Source organism: Pan troglodytes, chromosome 7 (genome assembly GCF_028858775.2).
Source record: "Pan troglodytes isolate AG18354 chromosome 7, NHGRI_mPanTro3-v2.0_pri, whole genome shotgun sequence".
Lineage (NCBI taxonomy): Eukaryota > Metazoa > Chordata > Mammalia > Primates > Hominidae > Pan > Pan troglodytes.
In genome coordinates, this window is record NC_072405.2 from 147,041,708 (window position 1) to 147,060,368 (window position 18,661).

Here is an 18,661-nt window from a genome sequence, read left to right on the forward strand (position 1 = left end):
GGATATTCATATACAGATAAACAAACTAGACCATACCTCTCACCTTATATAAAAATCAACCCAAAGTGGATCAAAGACCTAAAGGTAAGACCCAACACTATCAAACTACTAGAAGAAAACATAGAGGAAATGTTTTAGGACATCAGTCTGAAAAAAGATTTTATGAATGAGACCTCAAAAGCACAGGCAATGAAAGCAAAATTATGCAAATGGTATTATATTCAACTAAAAAGCTTCTGCACAGCAAAGGAAACAACAGAGTGAAGCAACAAACTACTGAATTGAGAGAACATGTTTGCAAACTATTCATTTGGCAGGGGATTATTATCCAGAAGATATAAAGAATTCAAACATTTCAACAGCAAAATAAACAAACAATTTAAAAATGAACATATTTTCTGAACAGACATTTGTCAAAAGACATTTGTCCAACAAAAGATGAATGAATAAAAATAACATGGTATACATGCACAATGCAACACTATTCGGCCATAGAAAGAATGAAATCTTGTCATTCATGGCAACATGGATAGAACTGAGGGACATTTCATTAAGTGAAAGAAGCCAGGAGCAGACAGTTAAACAATGCATATTTTCAGTCATATGTGCAAGCTAAAAAGCGATTTACCTAATACAAGAAAAATGTAGAAGAGGATAAGTTTGAGTTTGAGATGGAGGAAGAGGAGGATAGGGAGAGACTTGTTAAATGATACAAAATTACAGCTAGATAGAAGGGCTATGTTCTAGTGTTCTATACCACTGTAGTATGATATAGTTAACAATATATCATACAGTTTCAGATAGCTAGAAGGAGAATATTAAATGTTTCCAACACAAATAAATGATACATGATTAAGATGAAGGAAATATGCTAATTACCCTGATGTGATTACTATTAACATTATATGCATGGCAACATCACTATATACTCCATAACAATGGACAATTATTATTTGTCAATTTTTTAAAAGATAAATAAAATTTATAAAAAAGAAGTTAGATTCTTAAATCAAATTTATAGAGCCTGAAGTTATGCAGAAGGTCATGAAAGGTAACATGAAGCTAACCTGAATACCAGTAATAACTAGGTCACCACCTAGAGAAAAACAAAAAGCTTTATACCTCATCCTCTGTGCAGAAGCATTCTGATAGAACATGTTATAAAACACTGAAAGAGACACTTGGAGGTTGGGGAGGTATTTGGGTAAAATCCAATGAGGCAAAACCATAGAGAACAATAAGATATTTGTTACAAATATATTCAAAAAGTATTAGGATCCAGGATGCATAAAGAATTTCTAAAATTCAAAAATAAAATGATAAGAAACCTGATTTTCAAAAAGAATTAATAAATTTAGTAGATCCCTTAACAAGAGAAAACAAGGGTGGCAATAAACATATGGAAAAGCAAGAGGCTCTATCTCATTAGAAAAGTTTCAACTGCAATGAGGCATAATTCGCCACCCACAGCTTGACAAGAATTTGTAAGTCCAAACGACTGTTAGGATATAGAGAAAAAAATACTTATATAGTGCTAATAGGAATGAAAATTGCTTCAAAAACTCTACAAAATATATTTGCATTATCTAGTCACGTTGCAGAAGCAAATCCTATGAACAGCATTTCAACTACTGAGACACTTAGGGACATTCTTGGCCCTCTGTCCCAGAAAAAAAATGTTCAAGCATGTTCACATAAAACAAATCGTTGAAAAAATTCCAAGTATCCAACACAAGTAGATGCTTAAATAAATTGTGGAATAGTCCTACAATGGAATGCTATATAAAAGAGAATTAATTAAACAACATACAACATCAACAACAGAATGTTGAGTGAAAATATTAACTTGCAGAATAAAACATATATATGTTCCTTGTATATAGAATTCAAAAGCATCAACAAATATAAATTTTGCACATATTGTAAAATCATAAAAACGCAGGAAATATAGAAATAAAACTAGCAGATGAGGCAAATAAACTTGAGGAAGGTCAGGCATGAGCCTCAGAGTTAAATATAATGTTCTATTTCTTAAATATTGAAGGTTGATATACTTAGACATTTTTGATCATTCTTTATGCATTATACATGTATAAAACATTATTTTATATACAATAAATGTTTAATAAATCAATAAAGGTAAATAATACAGACAAAAAAACTATAGCTGTGCTCACTAAATGCTTGTTTCCGACTACACTCTTCTACTTGATGACTGAATAGTGATTAGTTGGTGACAAGTAATAGAACAATTAATATTTAGGAAGAAATTCTGAAAGAGAGAAATAAAAAAAATCAAGAGAGTGGAAGTGATATAGGGAGGGGTGATGAGGAAGGAAAGGAGAAAGAGAGTGATATAAAGAAGAAAAAATTTAAAGAGAGGAAGAAAATGAAAACTTGTCAGAGATGTATCATTAAATATCAAACATTGTGCTACAACTTTCTGCATGTTTTATTTAACCCTCATATGAAAACTGTAAGGAAGGTATATTCATTTATAATTTAAAGATGGGAAAAGTAACTTATATTAAATATCCAAATATTAGGGAGGGAGGAGAAAAGGGAGGGAGGGAAGAGAGGGAGCTGATAGAGTTTGGCTCTGTGTCCCCACCCAAATCTCATCTGGAATTATAATGCCCATAATCCCCCCATGTTGAGGGAGGAACCTGATGGGAGGTGATGAGATCATGGTGCTATTTCCCCCATGCTTTTCTCATGATAGTGAGCTCTCACAAGATCTGATGGTTTTATAAGTGTTTGGCAGTTCCTTCTTCACACACCCTCTTGCCTGCTGCCATGTAAGACGTGCCTACTTTCCCTTCCATCATGATTGTAAGTTTTCTAAGGCCTCCGCAGCCATGCAGAACTGTGAGTCAATTAAACCTGTTTTTTGAATAAATTACCCAATCTCAGGCAGTTCTTTATAGCAGTGTGAGAATGGACTAATACAGGAGGTAACGATAGAAAGAAATATGGAAGAGAAGTGTGAAGGGAAAAATGATAGGAAAAAAAGGAGAAATGAAAACAGTAGGAAGGTGTTCACTAAAATAACATGTTTCCCTAGCAATATTTATGAAAAATTGAATTTTAAATAAATATTTTTTGAAATATGAAATATAACTTGCAGAACTATAGCCTTAAGTGTAAAATTTTTTCCGCGTACCTATGATTCAAACACACAGAAAATTTTCTTTTCTATGTTTTAAAAGTGTTAAGAGAAACAGTGGTTGACTATCCCGCTAAAGATCTACAAATGTCTAATTCATGGCCCCTTTGGATGATGGTTTCTGGCTCACTGAACTCTTAAGAGTAGTTTTCATACTTAACAAGCCCCCTTAGGAAGAAATTTTCAGTAAACTTGATCCACTTGACAGATAGCAACACTGATGCTCAGGTATTTAGGTAAACTTCTTCATGCTAGCAGCTGAGCTAGACAAGAACCCATTATGTATTTTTCCATCTTTTCAAATTCTTCGTAAGTTGATCTTTAGCTGATTTTTTTTCTTTGGTATAAACTCTATATTCATCATATACTTACAAAGATTTGCTAACTTTCTACAGAATTGAAAAGAACAAATTAGTGGGTTTAAATATTTTATTGTATTTGCTAATTATGTTGATAATGTGTTGAACAGGAGCGGAAAATGCATGAATATTCAAAAAGAAAAAAATGATAATTGTGAATCTATGTATGCAATTGGAGATTTGCTAAATTTCAAACTTCACCACTGGCGTTAGTGTCAGTAACAAGTTCAAATCAATTCAGCTCATGCACAACTGCTGAAAGAATGAGTCATACTGCTGGGTTTAATGGAGAGACAATGACGTGCACTTGGTGGTGCAATTTTGAAATCAAATGTGAAGACAGACATCGTTTGTCCTTTGCAGTTTGGCTGGAGTGTGGAGTCATAGGTCATCATAATTTGTTCTCTTTGCTCTGTTGGTTTAATCAGCATTTTACAACAGTGGCAACTAACTTATTTTAGTATTAATTCATAGTCTCTTTGAAACAAGCATTTGGATTTTTAAGATGGTGTGTTCTCTTTTATTCTTTCAATAAGCATATTCTGAGTACCTAACGTGTTTTATCAACTATAAATCCAACAGCGCAAACATGAGTAACATGGCCCTGCTCTGGAGACTACTGGGAACACAAACACAGGTAAGTGCCTCAAACAGAGATAAGGACTGTTAAGAGGAGGTATGAAAGAAATTCTATGTGAGAACAGGGAGGTGTGCCTAATTATCACTGTGAGCATTAGGGACAGGTACATACTAAAGCCCTTGAAATGTGCTAGTAAGAATATAAAATATGTCTTTAAGACAGAGGTTTTTATTATCTCCATCTTCACATAGAAACTGAGCTGAGAGTTTAAATAATATAGTCCATGTCACAGATTGTTATGATCTGGTAGAGTTAGGTCATGAACGGCAGTCTAGTTATCATTTATGTGTCATCACTGCAAAACTGAGAGCACAAAGACTCTCTATCATGCTGCCCATATTTGCCCAAAAGCTGGGACAGTGTCCAATACATAGTAGATATTTTATAAATAGTGCTATAGATAGATGAATGCATATGCCAACAGCCTACCTAGTAAGCATTTTGCAAAGTGTTGATGGCCCTGTTGAAAACCTCTGTGATCACTCCTTGGACTTTCTTGCCAATAACCCAATGAGAGGCAGGGAAGCACAACTAACCATGTGTTTTTGTGCCCTCTTTGTTTCTATAGTACCTCTTCTGCTGCATGTTGATTATCTATCCAGATAATATTATTTAATAAATTCCACAAGTATTTATTGATTGTCTGCAATGTGCCAAAAACCGTACTAGGAAATACAGGCACAACATGGAACAAGAGAGGTTTAGTGTTTCTTTTCCTCTCAAAGTTTATATTGTGATGGGCATTATTTACATTTTCTATTTCAAAATAAATTCTTATGTTTTTGTTAAAATAGACATAACTTTTACAGATTAAAAAGATTTTGGTAAAAACAAAATTCTACTTTACATTTTTAACTATTTTTATTTGTGCCTTCTACATAACGGAATGGGATCTCTTCTTAGTTTCAACACAAACATTGAGGTAGAGACATATAGTTATTGGTATTGTGTATGCTCACTTAGAACTTATCAACTACTACACACTTCGCTGATACTTTACCATCGACCTCTACCCCACCTCTTAACACAACAGATTCATGTATAGAAATGCCTGCAATTCATTTTTTGTTACACTTTAGATCAAAAGATATGAGTGGACATTTTTTGGATTAATGGCTTCTTTAATAAACATATGGTAAAAATAGCAAGCAGAATTTTTTTTAAACAAACATTGCACTTAATCACATTAGCCTGAAGTGGAAATGGATCTGAAAAAGAATATTTAGCACAGTGATAGCAACAATAAAAACTACCAGGTCTCACAGGTGTGTTAAGTAATCTTTACGTGAAACACAAGAAGACATTCTTCAAAATAAAAAGATTCAGAGATGCGAAGGAACTTATCCATAATTGTTACACAGCCAGTAAATGGCAGCTCTGTTTTTATTCATTCAGTTTTCATTCTGTCATTTTTTTATTTCAGTGAGTAGCAATCATGCCTTTATTTTAAGTATCTGACACTGTGTTAGGAGCTGGGTTTGCTGTGAGAAACAAGACAATCAGGTATTCTTCCCTCATGAGGTCTACTATCAACTGAGGAGACAGTCAATAAATAAATATAATAAGTACAAATCTTGATATGTGATTAGTGAGACAAATTGGGTGACTGGAGAAAGGAAAATGAAGGAGACCTGCCTTAGATTGGTGCTGAAGAATTCTCTGAAGAAGTGGCATTGAAGGAGAGCAGGGGAGAGTTAGAAGGAACCAAGCCATGAATAAATTTTGGAAAGAAAATAATGCATCAGGTCTAAAGTTGAGAACTGCTGATGTTCCTGACACGTTGTGACTGAGGGGAGCATTTCAGTGGATACATTTGGAAATGACAAGAGAGAAGGAATCATGCTGGGCTTCATACACGACAGCAACAATTTTGTTTTTTATTTGAAGAGTAATGGAAAGCTATTAAGAGATTTTTAGTTGAGGGAGAAGATAAAATGTTTCATTTGAACAAATGTCTGATGATTTCCAAGCCCACACCATGTGCAATAGCCCAAACGTTCTATGGATGTGCAATGTGTGAAAGGACTTTGGAAAACAGGAGAAACTCGGCAACTGCAAGGCGGTAATGATAATAAATGTCTTCACCTCCTGAATGGGGAATATTCAGCAAGTTTTCAAAGGGTGTCTTAGTTTGTATGCCTTTGGGTTTCCATTTTGTTTCGATTTTGCATGGCAAAACAACATACTCCCCTTGCACACCTACAATGTAAAACACATAGGCTGGCCCTTTAGACACAAATGGCAATGATATACCATTTGCTGAAAGAAGTTGGTGATATATTGCGTGAGAAAGATGAATTAAGAAAGCACCTCAGTAAAATTGATGCTTGCATCAGAAACAATCCGTACCCTTAAGGTGAGGGAGCCCAAAGAACTGCAGAGGAGGAAGCCCAACCAGCCTTCAGATGGATTCCTTCTGATTTTTTCAGTGTGTTTATGCTTCGCTGTTTTGGCTTGTTTTACACTCTCTCATGCTATAGTCCACTTCTGGACAAAGGTTCTGCCTCTTGAATACGCTCTTAAATTCTTTGCCTTTCCAAATTTAGCTTGATTTTCCTACAGATATTTTAGTGAATCTCCACAGAATGTACAAGTGATATAAAGGCTTTAGTGAGAGTGAAGTGCCCTCATTTATTTATTTAGAGATAGGTTCTAGCTCTGTCACCCAGTCTAGAGTGCAGTGTCATGATCACAGCTCATCTCAGCCTCCACCTCTAGAGCTCAAGCAATCCTCCAATCTCAGACTCCAGAGTGGCTGGGACTACAGGCATGCACCACCACACCTGGCTGTTTTTATTTATTTATTTATTTATTTTTAAAATTTTGTTACAGATGGGGTCTCCCTAGGTTGCCCAGGCTGATCTTGAACTCCTGGGCTCAAGCTATCTTCCTGCTTTGACCTCCCAAAGTACTGAGATTACAGGCATGAGCCACTTCACCAGGCCTATTTATGTATTTTTTTTTAATAAATGTTTTCTGCACTTAAAAAAAAACTTGGAAAATTTCAAATAAACAAAATAAGAAAACAGTACAATGAATCCCATGTTCCTGCCACACAGTCTCAAAAATCAACATTTTTCCAATCTTGTCTCTATCCCCTTCCCACTTTCCTGTCCCCTGGAGTATTTTTTTCCCATTTCCTGGAGTATTTCAAATTAAATGTTAGACATCATAACGTGTCTGGAATTGGTGGGTTCTTTGTCTCACTGACTTCAAGAATGAAGCAGCGGACCCTCGCAGTTGAGCGTTACAGCTCTTAAGGCGGCACGTCTGGAGTTATTCGTTCCTCCCGGTGGGTTCGTGGTCTCGCTGGCTTCAGGAGTGAAGCTGCAGACCTTCGTGGTGAGTGTTACAGCTCATAAAGGCAGTGTGGACCCAAAGAGTGAACAGCAGCAAGTTTCATTGCAAAGAACCAAAGAACAAAGCTTCCACACTGTGAAAGGGGACCCGATGGTTGCCACTGCCGGCTCTGGCAGCCTGCTTTTATTCTCTTATCTGGCCCCACCCACATCCTGCTGATTGGTCCATTTTACAGAGAGACGAGCGGTCTGTTTTGACAGGGCGCTGATTGGTGCGTTTACAATCCCTGAGCTAGACAAAAAGGTTCTCCACCTCCCCACTAGATTAGCTAGATACAGAGTGTGGACACAAAGGTTCCCCAAGTCCGGATTAGAGTAGCTAGATACAGAGTGTCTATTGGTGCATTCACAAACCCTGAGCTAGACACAGGGTGCTGATGGGTGTGTTTACAAACCTTGAGCTAGATACAGAGTGCCGACTGGTGTATTTACAATCCCTTAGCTAGACATAAACGTTCTCCAAGTCCCCACCAGAGTCAAGAGCCCAGCTGGCTTCACCCAGTGGATCCCGCACCGGTCAGCAGGTGGAGCTGCCTGCCAGTCCTGCGCAGTGCGCCCGCACTCAGCCCTTGAGTGGTCGATGGGACTGGGCGCCCTGGAGCAGGGGGCGGGGCTTGTCGGGGAGACTCGGGCCGTAGAGGAACCCAAGGAGAGGCGGAGGCTCAGGCATGGCGGACTGCAGGTCCCGAGCCCTGCCCCGCAGGGAGGCAGCTAAGGCCAGGCGAGAAATCGAGCGCAGCGCCAGTGGGCCAGCACTGCTGGGGGACCCAGTACACCCTCCGCAGCCGCTGGCCCGGGTGCTAAGTCCCTCATTGCCCGGGGCCGGCCGGCCGGCCGTTCCGAGTGCGGGGCCCGCCAAGCCCACGCCCACCCGAACTCCAGCTGACCCGCAAGCGCCGCGCGCAGCCCCGGTTCCCGCTTACGCCTCTCCCTCCACACCTCCCTGCAAGCTGAGGGAGCCAGCTCCGGCCTTGGCCAGCCCAGAAGGGGCTCCCACAGTGCAGCGGCGGGCTGAAGGGCTCCTCAAGCGCGGCCAGAGTGGGCGCAAAGGCCGAGGAGGCGCCGAGAGCGAGCGAAGGCTGTGAGGGCTGCCAGCAACGCTGTCACTTCTCAATAATATTTCACCTGTGAATACTACAGTATGTATCACAATCAACTAGATTTTTTTTCTGTTTTTAGTCACTTTCTAATTTCAAGGTATTGCTAAAAGTCCTGGTGATAAAGGTTGAAAATGAAGGAAGCTTACATCAGCCCACAGTTGGTGTACTCAGAATCACTTCTGACCCATTGTCTTCAGGCCAAGTCCTCGCTTTCGTTAAGTGAAGTGAGATTTTCCCTAGGAGGTTGATCTCAGTGCCTCATATAAAACCTGTGTTGGACTGACCCTTTTTTTCTATATTTTCCAGTCTTCACTGAATCTTTGAAGAAATCTACCTCATATTTTTATGTGTCATATGGGTTTAATGGAATGAAATAGCAATTAGAGCTACTGTGATCAGTACTGGGGATGTGGTAGACTCACGAGTTCTTAAAGTGGCAGGGGCGAATCCAATCTTGTTATCCATTGATATCTACTAAATATTTACGTTTAATAAAGGTCTCACTTGAACCTGTGGAGTGAAGCTGAGGGGCTGTTCTAGGGAATCATTTGAAAGAATCAGTGAAGACTCCTGCCTGCCCAGTGGTTCTGACCCATGGCAAGCAGTGACAATCTGATGTGGCATAAATACCAGATGGTGACAAATAACACTGACATTTTGTCAGAAGCAAAGACATGACTCAGAACCAAAAACTTTGCCTAGATGAGTGTCAGTGTTTGGTGACAAATAGCTCAAGTCTGACAGCATGCTTCACTGCATAGACTCATCCATCACGGAGATTTTTTTTTAAATCTCAGAACACAAAACACCCAACTCCCAATATTGGGTGACATGAGAAGGAAGGTAAGAAAAAGGCAAGTGAGAAGCAGCGACAAAGACAGAGAGGCTGAATTGCAAAACAGTGATTCTCATTTTATTTTAAGAATCTCATGTTTCACCACTCTCATACTTCATAATTCAGAAGTGTGTTCTGCTGGTCCTCTCCTGAAAATAAAAGTGCTGGGAGAGGGGTGTTCGAAGTTGTCAAATGAGTCCAAACCTGATAATCAGAGTTAGCACTTGATCTGTGCATTTTTTGCACATATATATAACATATATATGTGTTATATATATATAAAACATATACATGGAATGTATATGCTTATTTGCTTGTTTAAAACAATTTGCTAAATAATAGCACAATGTATTAACAGCCAAGTTTGGTAGATGATAGCAGTGAGATGAACATTGAACTTTGAATTAGAAAATCTGAGTATTGTGTCTCAGTTCTACAAACTATTAGCTGTGCGAGTTAGCTTTCCAGAGCTGTGTTCTCACTTGTTCATCTATACCTGAAATACTTATTGAGCACCCTTAATGTAACAATCACCATTCTTGACCCTGTGATACAGTGATAAACATGAAAGGAAGAGGTCTCTCACTCCATTGAGATTCCAGTGACATGATATAAAAAAGTACAAATCAAAAAATAAAAAGGGCAAGGTAATTTTAGTGTTACCTACTATGTAGAAATAAAATAATGTCATTTGAAAATGATTAGGCCATGATTGAGAATTGAAATAATGTACTCTAGGATTGGATGGAAAAGAAGAACTCTCTGAAATGGTAATAGTTTTGCCTTAAATTTAATCATGAGAAGTGTCAGTCATGAGATGACCATAATTAATAGGATTCCAAAGAGAAAGAACAATAAAAAGAGAAGTAGAATGAGAGGACATGGAGTATTCGAGGAATAAAGTGAAAGTCAGTGTGAACATATCGTCCCTGCCGCAATGTCAAATTCCCAAAATTAGATTTTTGGGAACATTGAATTAACAGATGTGAAAGTGTTTGTTTCCATGTGCAACATACGGTCCTTCAAATAACTTTTTTAGTACACACATGAAGAAGTATAATTAGCATGTTAATTTATTGGGTCACTAATCAATTACATCCTAAAGGTCAGACCCTAAAGGAAAACACCACACCACCACACTGAAAACATTTTCTAGGGCATTCCTTTATTCAATCACCAGGAGGTCCTGGTGTTGGGTCTTGTCCTGATACAAGTGTGTGCAGGAGTGAGTTGCCATAAGGTATGCGAAATGAGAAGGAGCCACATATCATTTTTCAAATTTGAAATTTGCCTTGTTTTTTTACAGTGTCACTCAGCATTTGATTTATTGTTGTTTTTGTGGGTTGTGATCCTACAGATTTCTGAGACATATTATATAATCTGAGTATTATATATCCTCAGAAATGCTGAGACTCAGTGTTGAGGTTTTTATTGAAGGCATATTTACTCTAAGCTTGTACCTGTCTCTGGTTTCTCTGCCCCAATTTAAAACATCCTTAACAAGGCTGCCTCAGTGTTCTTCCAACCCCCAGTCTTAAATCATATCTTTTTCTTTCTCACATAACAATCTTTCAAAGACTTCTCAATTGTACAGACATAATTTACTCAACACTTAGTTCCCCAAACTATTGTAAGTACATAGTAAATACCAAACACTGGTTGAGTCTAGTGATTCATCATTAAAGATGGTAGATACTGTCTCCACCATCATGGAGATTTTATTCCAGTAGTAAAGATAATATTTAAATAGCAATAATAATGACAATAAGTTAATATTGTGTTAAAAGTAATGTTCCACTAAATATTAATAATCTAAAGTAAAAGCCTCTAAAACAAACTATAATATTGATATGGTTTGGCTTTGTGTCCCCACCCAAATCTCATCTTGAATTGTAATCCCCATGTGTTGAGGGCAGGGCTTGGTGGGAGGTGATTGAATCATAGGGGCGGATCTCCCCATGTTTTTCTCTTGTTAGTGAGTTTTCATGACATCTGGTTGCTTAAAAGTATGTAGCATCACCCACTGCTCTCTCTTCCTCCTTTTCCAGCCATTTAAGACATCTCCCTGCTTCTCCTTTGCCTTCCATCATGACTGAAAGTTGTCTGAGGTCTCCCAGCCATGTGTCCTGTACAGCCTGTGGAACTGTGAGTCAGTTATACTCCTTTTCTTCATAAATTACCTAGTCTCAGGTAGTTCTTTACAACAGTGTGAAAACAGACTAATACAAATATCATAGAAAAAAATTCATAGAAGTAGAGTTAATTCAATAAAACCCACCACAGTTACTTTAAAGCACTGTGTGATAGTGTTTAAGCCACCCAGTTCTTGATATTTTGTCATGGCAGCTCTAAAAGAATAATACAGGAGGTGACATCTATATTAAGTATTGGCAGAATTTAGCTTAGCAGAGAAAAGAGAGTTTGGGTAAGACTATTTGGGGTAGCAGTATGTGCAAGAGAACAGTAAGGTGAGAGGACTTGGCTGTTTAGTGTAAACCACCAGTCTAGACAGGTTGTGGCCTAGGACATAGATGAGCTGGAACAGGGGTATCAAGACATGAGATCCAAGTGTGGCTGGGAAAGCATGAACGATGGAACCTCACATGCCTGGCTAACACATGTTGATTTCATCATAAGTTCCCCTTTGCCCAGTGGAATTCACATTTGTGAAGCCAGGCAAAGATCAACATTTTCCCAAATTCCTATAAAAACATGAGAGGTGCCCTGGAAATTCTGGTGGAAGTAAATGTTATATTTGATACACATATTGTATTTTCCCTTTTTCTCTTGTCTTCCTATGTTTCAGATGTAGAAAGGAAAAAGGGAGAGAAATGGAGACATTTATTGAATCCAGGCACCATGCTGTGGATTGCTAAATACAGCTTCGTAATTTGCATCTAGTTATCTGGTCTTCCAAGCTAGCTTTTTCAAGTATTTTTACCTTTACACATAAAGTTCTATTGGAGATGTACTTCACCCTTTTCTGCACTAAAGAGTTTAATTTTTCAAGACTCAGTTCAAACTTCATTTTGTTCTGTGAACATTTCTCTGGTTTTCAGAAAGTTATTCACATGCCACTCTCACTCTGCACCACTACATGAATAATGTATTTCTATGGTTATATTATCACATTGTATAAAAACCCTTCAACAAAGAAGGACAAATGTTGCCTGTTCTCACTCCTATGTGGGAGCTAAAAATTTAAAATATTAAACTCATGGAGGTAGAGAATAGATTCATGGTTACCAAAGACTGGGAAGGGTAGTGGGAAGACAGAGATAAAGTGAGTATGGTTAATGGGTGCAAAAATCCAGTTAGATATAATGAATAATATCTAGTATTTGGTAGCACATTAGGCTGGCTATAGTTAACTATCATTTGTTACATAGTTTAAAATAGCTGGAAAAGTAGAATTGGAATGTACCTAACAAAGAAATGATAAATGCTTAAAGTGACAGATACCCCAATTATCCCCATTTAATCATTGCACATTGAATGCTTGTATCAAAACATCACATATAACTTATAATTATATGTAATCATTATGTACCCATAATGATTTAAAAATTAGAAAACAACAACAACAACAACAACAACAACAAAAGCGTGTTCTGGTAAAGGGCCTGGTGCATGTTAGGTGACCCCGACACACATAACCCGAGTACTCTGACGTGTGTGTCCACACAGCGGCACACAGATGGCACTAAGATTGAGTGAGATCTTGTGGAGGCACATGTCTTCTCTGAACCTGTTTTCTCATCTCTAAAAGGAGAGAGGTTGAAACTGTCAGACACTCTATTCTTAAAATCCGGGATTTGATAAGTGAGACATCATGTGACATGCTCTTCAAGAGATATGCAGGTAGCTCCTAACGACATTTGATATATTCAAAGAGATGAATTTCTCTATGCCAGAATGAGAACAGAATAAAATAATTTGAGAAGACCAGAGTATACACCAGATCCAGATCTGCAGAAGGTGACTGCTACAAAGAGAGAGATTGTCAATTTGAGGAATCAGTCTCTGAAAATACTTTACATGAAGACTGTAAGACACAATATACTAATTAGAATGCCCTCTTCTTGGGTTATTCTTTTGTGTTCTTTCATTTTCCAGTGTAAGAATCTACTTAGGAAAATCTGCTAAGAACTTAGCTATAACTTTGAGTGGTACATAACTTTATTACCTCAAATGGTAGCTAATTAAGAGATAGAGTGTTTCAGAGAATTCGTGGTAATTACTGCTTCTGTTGCTCATCTCTTTCTGACATCTGATGTTTTATGAAAATCTGAGGGTTCCACAGAACCTGTGATAGTATTTATTTTGCCAGGTGAGCATTTCAAGTTTAAAGAGACACCTTTAAGTGGGGACACCCCGCAGGCACACTGGCCATAGTGATCGTGCTGAAGCCAGTCTGCCCTTGTGGCTGCATTGTCATGGGCCTTTCAGAAGAGAAAAAAAAAAAAAAACACTTTTGGAGTCACTCTACCATGTTATAAATCTCCTTTTTTCATCCTTTACTAATTCTGTTAGTCTTGGGAGAGTTTTACACACCTCTGGTCTTTTTTTTTTTTGAGAGGGAGATGCGCTTTTGTTTCCCAGGCTGGAGTGCAATGGCACCATCTCAGCTCACTGCAACCTCTGCCTCCTGGGTTCAAATGATACTCCTGCCTCAGACTCCTGAGTAGCTAGGATTACAGGCAGGTGCCACCATGCCTGGCTAATTTTGTATTTTTATTAGAGATGAGGTTTCTCCATGTTGGCGAGGCTGGTCTGGAACTCCCGACCTCAGGTGATCCGCCCACCTTGGCCTGCCAAAGTGCTGGGATGACAGGAGTGAGCCACTGCGCCTGGCCATACCTCTGGTCTTTACTGTTCATATGTATAAAATGAAGATTCTAATACTCAACAGAGATTTATCGTAAGAGTAAAATGAGAGGATGATTGTTGGCAGTGGAAGATATTTGAGTTACCCTGTGTCAGGGTAAATCTGTACCAGTCTGCAGCAACTTCAGTTCTTGCCTTCTCAAAAGAAAGAATTCAACCGAGGGGCAGAAAGCAGGAGAGTCCAAGGCAAGACTCAGAGCAGGAATGTGTTTGTTAAAAAGCTTTAGAACAGTAAGAAAATGGAAGAAGAAAAAAAGAAGGAAAGTACAACTTGGAAGAGGGCCAAGTGGGAGACTTGAGAAACCAAGTGCCCAGCTTGACCTCTTGGCTTGGGGTTTTATAGGTTGGCATAACTTTCGGGACCTTATTGGGAAGCTGCTGATCAGTTTCAGGTGGTGTTTTCTATCTATTAGGAGACCACCTTTCCCTGACACGGCTGGGGCCAATTATTACTTTAGAGAAATGGTTAACAATCACCTGACCATCACCTGATGGTTGCCCAACATTCCTGGTGTGTGTGGCGGGGGTTGGAGGGGGGTGATGACAGCGGGGGCAGGATGGTGGAGGGGCTCTCTTGTCCTGCTCAATACCTGACTGGCTACCCACTGGAATACTTTTATCAGATCATCTGGCATAGCATTGCTGCTCACAGACATCCTTCTGTTGAAAACCAGTGTTCCCCCAGGAACATATGGCTGATTAAATTCCCCAGCAACAAAAACAATATTATCAGTGAATGCTTTACCTAATAATGTGTATATTAACAGGGACTAGAATAAAAAAAAAGCAGCTGTCTTTTTGTTTGTTTGAATGGAATGTAAAATAAGGTATTTCATGAACACCAAATTATTTTTGAAGAATTGAATACGTGAAAACAACAAGAACTCAGGAAGATGGATGACTTACCATTTATGTAAGGTTACATTAAGGACAGAGACCCAGGAATCCTGACCATTCTTCCAGAACCTTCAGTCTTACTGCCTTGGCACTATAACCTCAGATTAAGGGGCTAAGATGGGAGAGAAGCGAGATATTTGGACAGAGGACACCTTAGCAGGCCTCCAGGAGGAAGAGAAGGAATTGCTACTTCAGTCACTATTTTTGTCTAAACTAACCCTCTTACCATTAAGCTTTGTCATGGCATAGGAGTCCTAATTACTGAAGGTGCTTGAAGTCCTCTGTTTATGGAAGATAAAACTTGTCCTAACTCACCTGCCCCAAACCTAGCAGCTGACCTGATAACACAGGGGCTTACTCATTGTTTTATGTGCCATGCCTTGGCATACAAGAATAATATTTGCACTGAATAATATTTATCTCTTTTTGCGATGTCCTCTATATGAAACCTGTGTTGTATCTTTGGGCACATGCAGTGTCCAACACTTTGAAATCAATTATATTTACCAAATGAACTTATTGGTAAATAATGAATGGATGAATGAATACATCAGGAGGATTAAATGTTCTCTAAAACTATTTTAACTCTAATATTTTAATATTCTCCGTTATTTTCTTTGGGTAAAATAGAATTTTTAAAATATATTTTATTATGTTTAAGTATATATATATTTATACTTAAAAATATTGGGGATCAATATTCTTTGGGAGACATTATACAGAAAAGAATTTGGTTGAATTTTCTGCTAATCTGAAAAGTTGAATGTTATTGTCATATTTGCCTGTGAGAAAAGGAAAGATAAGAAAAGATAATTCACAAAGGGGCACAGTTTGAGAAGGACTAGGTGACTTCAACACTTGAGCTTTTCTTGCTCTTCCATACAGCCAGATAATAGTAAAATATCCTATATTATTTTGCAGTTTATGAGACTATTTTGCAAGGAAATTTCTGATATTCCAATGAACATAGAGTATAAACAGCTCCATCTTCTGCTTGATGAGATTTGCACACATGATCAGTAATTTAGAAATAAGATACATCTATTTAATGTTCAATTTAGAAGAAACTTGTTTCTCACATCCTGGCTCACTTTACATCTTCTGGGAGAATGGTTATCCTTCTTAACAGCTGAGGGCAATTTGACTCTCAACTGAAGAAGTCCTGAAGAGAAGCTCACGGGCTCTAAGAAGGTAAACAAAATCAGCAAAGGCAAAAATAATTCATAGGTATACATAAATATAAATATTTCAGTTTAGCATTTTCTTCTGTGTTAATTTCCTTTCTCTCTTGCCTCTCACACATTATCAGGCATCCTAGGTGGCTGCAACTGCCCTGTCCGTTTCTTCTCCTCAGAACTCCCACCTTCCTTGGTTGTTTCTTCTTTCTCTGAATGACCCCTAATAACCCATTTAGTCTTAGCTTTGACTTTACGTCTTCCATGAAGTCTTCTTCTACATGTGTTCTTGAATTTCTCTGTACATCTTTATCTTTACATATGCCACATCTTGTTGCAATTATTGGTGGATCTGTACCCACCACTGAATTGATAATTTTTGAGAAACGTGAAGCAATTCTTGCCTTTATTCTCAATCACAATCACAGCTCAGCACATAGTATGCATTACAGAAATGCTTTGTGGAATAGAGGAAAATAGGAAGGAGAAAAGGAACAAATGGGAAAGTAAATCACATTGTAAGACTCTAAAGCCTGTGATAATAAGGAATGCATGTCCTAACAGTTGGTTTCATTCCCTTGATGCTTAAACAGGAAGCACTTCTTAACTTGAGCCAGGATTCATCTCCATAAAAAGTAGATAGTTTGGTCTTAGTTATATCTTTTACAGCCATTTAATGTAGATATTTAAAACACAGTGATTGGTGACTTTTGGAATTTTTCCTTCCTGAAGCCAGCTCCTATACCTCCAAATGCTTTGACAAACTGTCATATGACAAAAGTACACAATCCCTGGATTCTGATTTCTCTGCAACACCCTGACATATAAGGAATTGTAGGAAAGAGAGTCAGTATGAAGCATATGCAGTGACAAACTTCATAGTTGGTAACTGTGTCTGTAATTGCCAGTCATGATACTGGAAAGATATTTTATCTTATTCAGCCATAAATCAGAAAACTTTATTCTCATTCATAAAATCAGAAAAAACACAATGCACTCAACTATTTTGTATACAAATTAAATGAGATAACATTTTATTTACTTTGTGCAGTCCTTGGCACAAAGGACACTTGCAGATGTCTTTTAAAGTAAAAAGTTGTTTAAGTGCATGTGTGTGTGTGTGTGTGTGTGTATGTTTGTGTCCTGGAGGAGTTGCTTTGTGAATTAATGTGATGAAGAGGTTTGAGATATTTTAATAGTACATGAAAACATGAACATGGCATCCAAAATAAGGTTAGTTGTAGTAAAATGAACTCTTAACTGGGAACCAAAAAACGGTAACTTTACGGTTCAGCCCCGCTACCATCTAAGTAAAAGATTTGGGGAAAATTATGACTTCATGACAGCCACATTTTTTACATTTTTTACATGGAAAGACAAAGTCAAAATATTTTCATTATTTCTCCTGAATTTAAGTATTAATTTATATTTAACAAAGTCAAAAGTTATTCTGTGACAGAAGCAAACTAGTAAAACTCCAATGAAATCTCAAGACTACTGATAAATCAAGGCTAAGGGAATGAAAAAGATGGAATAAAATCTGTGTGGCTAATACCATCAGCGTTTGAAATTTTGCTTTCTCCTCCCTCCAACAACAACTCATGAAAAATGCTGATGTTGACTTCAGAAAAAAGTTCCCAGTGATGGAAAGACTTCAAAAATCACCCCCAGACAACTGGCCTTTAAATCTCTAATGACTTTTTAAAGTATGGAGTGACATCCTTCATGTTTAATTCAAGTCATATCCAATAGTTCCATCAGCATGAAGAACATGAGGCATAAACATTGAAATTTAATTTAAATAGTAATTGGACACAAATTTGTTTCTAGAAATTGGAACATAATATTAAAATACATCTCCGGTTTCCTCTCTAGTGATAGTAAAATGCTCTTATGATAAACACATGGAGAAAAACTGTGTGTTTTGGATGAATGTTTATTTCATTCCATTCAAGAAACACCCACTGAACTTCTACCAAGTGCTCTATACTGTACTCAGCACATAAAGACAATATTCACAAGGAAACAAAGTCTTCCCTTTGGAAGAAAAAGCATGTTTAGCTCCTCAATGTCTTATCTGAATTTAAATGTTATAGTATAAGTTCCCAATCTGTTAAATAATGATAAGTTGGTCTTAAGAAGTGAACAATCTTATGCTTTAGGCTCTCAAAAAATTCATTGAAAGAAAAATATAAAATATCAAAGTGCTTAATGGATCTTTAACTGATTATATTTGTGTAAAA

General features: G+C 37.8%; 1 protein-coding gene across 3 annotated transcripts in view; it reads left to right on the forward strand.

The window, feature by feature from the left end:
* Window positions 1-8,103: 8,103 nt before the first annotated feature.
* Window positions 8,104-18,661, forward strand: part of LOC129135766 (uncharacterized) — a 337,314-nt gene continuing 326,756 nt past the window's right edge. The window contains exons 1-2 of one of the 3 annotated variants that reach the window (XM_054657036.2): window positions 8,104-8,663; window positions 11,508-14,578. In XM_054657036.2, the coding sequence (XP_054513011.1) occupies window positions 8,193-8,609 (417 nt within the window). In that variant the 5' untranslated portion in view covers window positions 8,104-8,192 and the 3' untranslated portion in view covers window positions 8,610-8,663; window positions 11,508-14,578. Of the gene's footprint in view, window positions 8,664-11,507; window positions 14,579-18,661 lie in introns of those variants that run through there. The other 2 variants (XM_063817397.1, XM_063817396.1) reach the window with 2 other exon arrangements.